Below are 4,501 nucleotides of genomic sequence, written 5' to 3' on the forward strand. Positions count from 1 at the left end.
TGTTTTTTATTTTTAATTTCTTTCATGTAGTGAATGGGAAACTCTGGAAAATCATTGAGAACAATTACTTTTTCTCTATTTAACTCCCAGTTGTCTTTTCTTAGTTACCATTTTTGTAAACTTGAAATTTATAAACTGTCTTACACTCCCAACAAACAAATATGTTTATTCTGGTTCAAATATCTCCTCTAGAATTATGTTCTAAACTAGATGGAATTTAACATCTTCTACAGCCTTTTATCCTGAATGTTCATGGGATTCCTTTTAATTCTAAAAAGCATAAATCTTTGATAGAGTATCTAGTCTGTGTATTCATTATTTTTTATCCTTTCTTTTTTTTTACGAATACTAATCCATGATGGACAAGTATTCCATTTTGTGCTGACTAGATTAACTGCAGTTCATATGCCTGACTGTGTTAATGAGGATAAAGTGAAAATGAAGAATTAGATAGTAGAGATGCAGCTATGGCCATGAAGTTGCTTTAAAAACATAGTAAAATTATCATTAGTGTTACCATAGCATGTGAGTGTATATTTGATGGTATTTGAATAAGTAAGCAACTATTCATTGAGACTGGAAAGACATTAGCAGTAGAATACAGGATTACTTGACTGTGAGAAATTCTTTGGAGAAGTTCTTTTAAGGGATGATTAAATTTTCTTCTGACAAATTCCAACCCTGAAAGGGTCTGGGAACAGCCAGAGAGTAGATGTATTAGATACTTCACTCTACCCCACGGAAAAGTAAAACAAGTTCAGTTAAAGCAAGTGCATAACGAATCCTGTCCCCTGTGTTGGCCTCACCTGTTCTAGTAGCTCTTGATCTCCCTATGCCTGCTCCTTCCCCATAACCTTCCTAACTGCTTTCTTCACATCCTTGTTCCTCAGTGTGTAGATCAGGGGGTTAAGAGTAGGAGCAAGAATCATGTAGAGCACTGCAAGTGCTTTGCTCTGGTCCTGAGAGTAGTTGTCCTTTGGTTGTAGATACAAAAACATAATGGTCCCATAGAAGAGTGAGACCACCATTAGGTGGGAAGCACAAGTCCCAAAAGCCTTTTTCCTTCCCTCTGCTGAGCGCATCTTCACTACTGCCCTGGCAATACACACATAAGAGGTCAAGATGATGGAGACAGGCATGCCTAGGATGATTAGCCGGGCAATAAACATTTTGGACTCCGTTGGGCCAGTATCCACACAGGAGAGTTTAACAATGATAAGCAGCTCACAGAAGAAATGATCCACACGCCGGTTTCCACAACGAGGCAGCACAATGGCCATTGAGGACTGTAGAAAGGAGTTGGCAAAGCCAGAGGACCAGGAAGCTGCTGCCAGGAGGTGACACAGCTTGGGGTGCATGATGGTGGCATAGCGCAGGGGCCAGCAAACTGCAACATAGAGATCAACTGCCATCACTGCAAGGAGCACACACTCAGTGGAGCCAAGTGCCAAGGCCACCCAGTACTGGACCATGCAGCCAGCATAACTGATCTTCTTGTTGCCTCCCCACATGTTCACCAGCATCTGGGGCACAATGCTAGTGGTGAAGCAGAGGTCAAGCACAGAAAGGTTTCTGAGAAAGAAGTACATGGGTGTATGGAGTCGAGGATCCAGAATTGAGAGTGAGATGATGGCCACGTTACCCACGAGGGTTATGCTATAGAATGTCAGGACAAAGAGGGAGAGGATCAGTTCCAACTCAGGATGCTCGGAGAAGCCCACCAAGATGAAATCCCCGCCTGAGCTGTCATTGCTTGTTTCCATCTGCTCTGCAGTGGTATCACTGAGGGAGGTTCCATGCCATCTGGAGTGGGATTTAAGAGTAATAGGTGGGTAATTAATATATGTAATGGACATTGGACGAGCAGAGCCCCTGGACAGAACCTAAATTATATTTTATTTTTATTTCCTCTTGTCTTTTCCAACTCCTTTCACCTGCAGTTGGGTGTGAACTCCAACAGGCTCATGACCTCCATGGTAATAAAAGTATTGCAACCATTTTCAATTACATACAGAATCTAAATTCATTAATTTGAAAGCCCAGCCTCATGAATACTAAAAACTCAGAATCTCATTCAGCATTCAGTCTTCACCTCTTTCTAGCTAGAACCCCTTTCAGGTGAACTTTTATGTTTCAGGGAAGGGTTACAGGCAGCCACTCCCTTTCCTGCCCTTCTCTGCCAGCCTGTCAGCAGTGTCTATAGGGTTTCCCTATTTGGGTCCTGCAAAGGGGAAGGGAAGGGATTCCCCAAGAGCTCTTATTCTCCCAAGACAATGTTGTTCTCAGAGCCTGACAGATGTTTAAAAACTGACTGTTCTCATGGGAAATACGTGTATTCTTTAGACATTACTTTGCTAGCCAGTAGACCTACATATGCCCAGCACAGGCAAATGACTCTCTTTCTGAGGCAGCTTACACCACCTTTTGTAAATTCTGGGGGTCAGGGTCTTATCCACAATGCTTGGTCCCTTTGTTCTGCTTGTGGCCCCACAAAATAAGATCAGAACAACCCCTCAGAATGAGCTGTCCCTTCACTGTGACCCTCCTCTGCCAGATAGGAAACCATTTTTCATCTTTTGGTTCAAGCCCATTGTAAGTAGCCAAGACTTACAAGACTCTGTCATGGTAGCAGTCGTCAGCACTTTTCTCATCCCTAGACTTTTAGTGTGACACTTGAGCCTGGTTCATCCTGCCCTCTCCCAACTATAATATGCATTTTTAAAGTCTCCAGCAACCTCCGCTGAAGTCTTCCACCTGGAGGCCTCTTTCCTGTTGGGAGGGGGATGTTTTTGTACTCATATCAACACTTACTCCAAATGAATTTTCATGATTTTCTCTTTTCCTCTCCCTTCTCTTAATCCAGTTTAACTTTTCAAATGGGTGAAGCTCTCTGAGTGAGTTGTCCAAGAACTATAAAACCATTTATTAAATTCATTTTCTTATAAGATCTATGTATGGCTGTTTTTCCACATTCACTTTGAAGACGGTTATATAGAAAGCAGAAAGGGATGCATTTTAAGATACAGTTCTTATATATCAATCGCAGCAGGCAAGGGGGACACCCAATAACAACATTTTTGGGGTAGCTTCTCTGCATGCCTTTGAGTACAAATGATTCATAATGAGATAGAAGATTTCAAATAAATAAGCAAAAGTTTAAAGAAATTTAGATTTCTTTTCAGTGGGATTTGAAATAAAGATGCCAGGAAGAAAATCAAAAAGTCAGTAACAAATTCACTCTATTTGAATAGAAGTTGAATAAGAAACCAGGCAGCAAGGCAAAAGGCTATTTCTATACTTTTCATTAACATTTCCTCCTTGATTCTTTCTGTATTGTCCCTCTACTGTTAAACAGCAATTCTTCATAGTACTACTTTCAAGATAGTCATTGCCTTCAAGAAGATTTGAGATATCCATGTCTCTCCAAATTTTATTCATCCCCCATGAATCACATTGAGTTTAAGACTTTGTTAGAGCTAGAGATGTATAAAAGTGGTAGGGTACTTGCCTAGCTTGAACGAGGCCCTGGGTTTAACCTCCAACACAGAAGGTGGGGAAAGTCTCCTCATGGGACTCTACCCCTTTTCCTTACAACAGTATTATCTCTTCATTAGTACATAGGTTACTAGTTGCACTTTTTCCAGGTCTTCATACTGAGCATGTTTAGATGGTAAGAGTGGGGCACTGGCATATATTCAGCCTTTCAGTGTTCTCCTCAATGATTGGTCTGTTTCATTAGAATGAATGGTTAAATAAATTTGGCATGCTATACAGCTGTTTTCCATCCTATAGAGTTGAATAATTTTGAATTAATCCATACCTAAATTTTAAAGTCATAAATAAAAGTTAGAGGAAGGGGAAAGGAAATAAGTGGAAAGGAAACTGATCAGGTGTAGTTTGCCATTGCACAGAGGCAAAAGAAGTACACATGTGATATAAGGGTAGATTCTGTTTATAAACAAAAAATTGAATTTCCAGACACTCTGGGTTGGAGCTCAGAGATATGACATGGGGAGGAAGGAGGTGGAGGAAGAACATGAGACAGTGTTTATTTTCTTCATTATTAAATATATGTCCAGCAATTGCCAAATATCATTCTTATTTGGATTAATTAATTTAGCCAAATATCTGGCAAGCAACACATGTATATTCAGTGAATATCTGTCCAAAGATCCCAAAGTATGTGATCTTTGAATCAAATCTGGAATCATCATATTTTGTTTGATTCACCATTTTTTTTAAGTTGAGAATTTTAAAAAATGAAAAGGTCTAGTATTTCATTTGAAAAGTCAATGTTCAGCCAAGACACCAAATTAACTTCCAGTGAATTTAGATTTAAGAAGACAGAAATGTTAACTACCCTGATTTGATCATTATGCACTACATACATCTATCAAAGTTTTATACCATACTCATTAAGTTCGTACAATTCAAATAATTAATTTTTTTTTTAAATTGGCAGACATTCCTCTCCAGTTCCCAGTCCTCACACTACTTATCC

At 39.6% G+C, this 4,501-nt stretch overlaps 1 protein-coding gene across 1 annotated transcript; it reads right to left on the minus strand.

The window, feature by feature from the left end:
* Positions 1-830: 830 nt before the first annotated feature.
* Positions 831-1,763, minus strand: LOC124986420 (olfactory receptor 10-like). Its single transcript, XM_047554789.1, has one exon. It carries the CDS (start codon positions 1,761-1,763, stop codon positions 831-833), a length of 933 nt encoding a protein of 310 aa, XP_047410745.1.
* Positions 1,764-4,501: the final 2,738 nt, after the last annotated feature.

Source organism: Sciurus carolinensis, chromosome 6 (assembly GCF_902686445.1).
Source record: "Sciurus carolinensis chromosome 6, mSciCar1.2, whole genome shotgun sequence".
Taxonomy (NCBI): Eukaryota; Metazoa; Chordata; class Mammalia; order Rodentia; family Sciuridae; genus Sciurus; species Sciurus carolinensis.

Coding starts and splice junctions, on each gene's coding strand:
- LOC124986420 (XM_047554789.1), bottom strand. CDS start 1,763: ATGGAAACAAGCAATGACAGCTCAGGCGGGGATTTCATCTTGGTGGGC.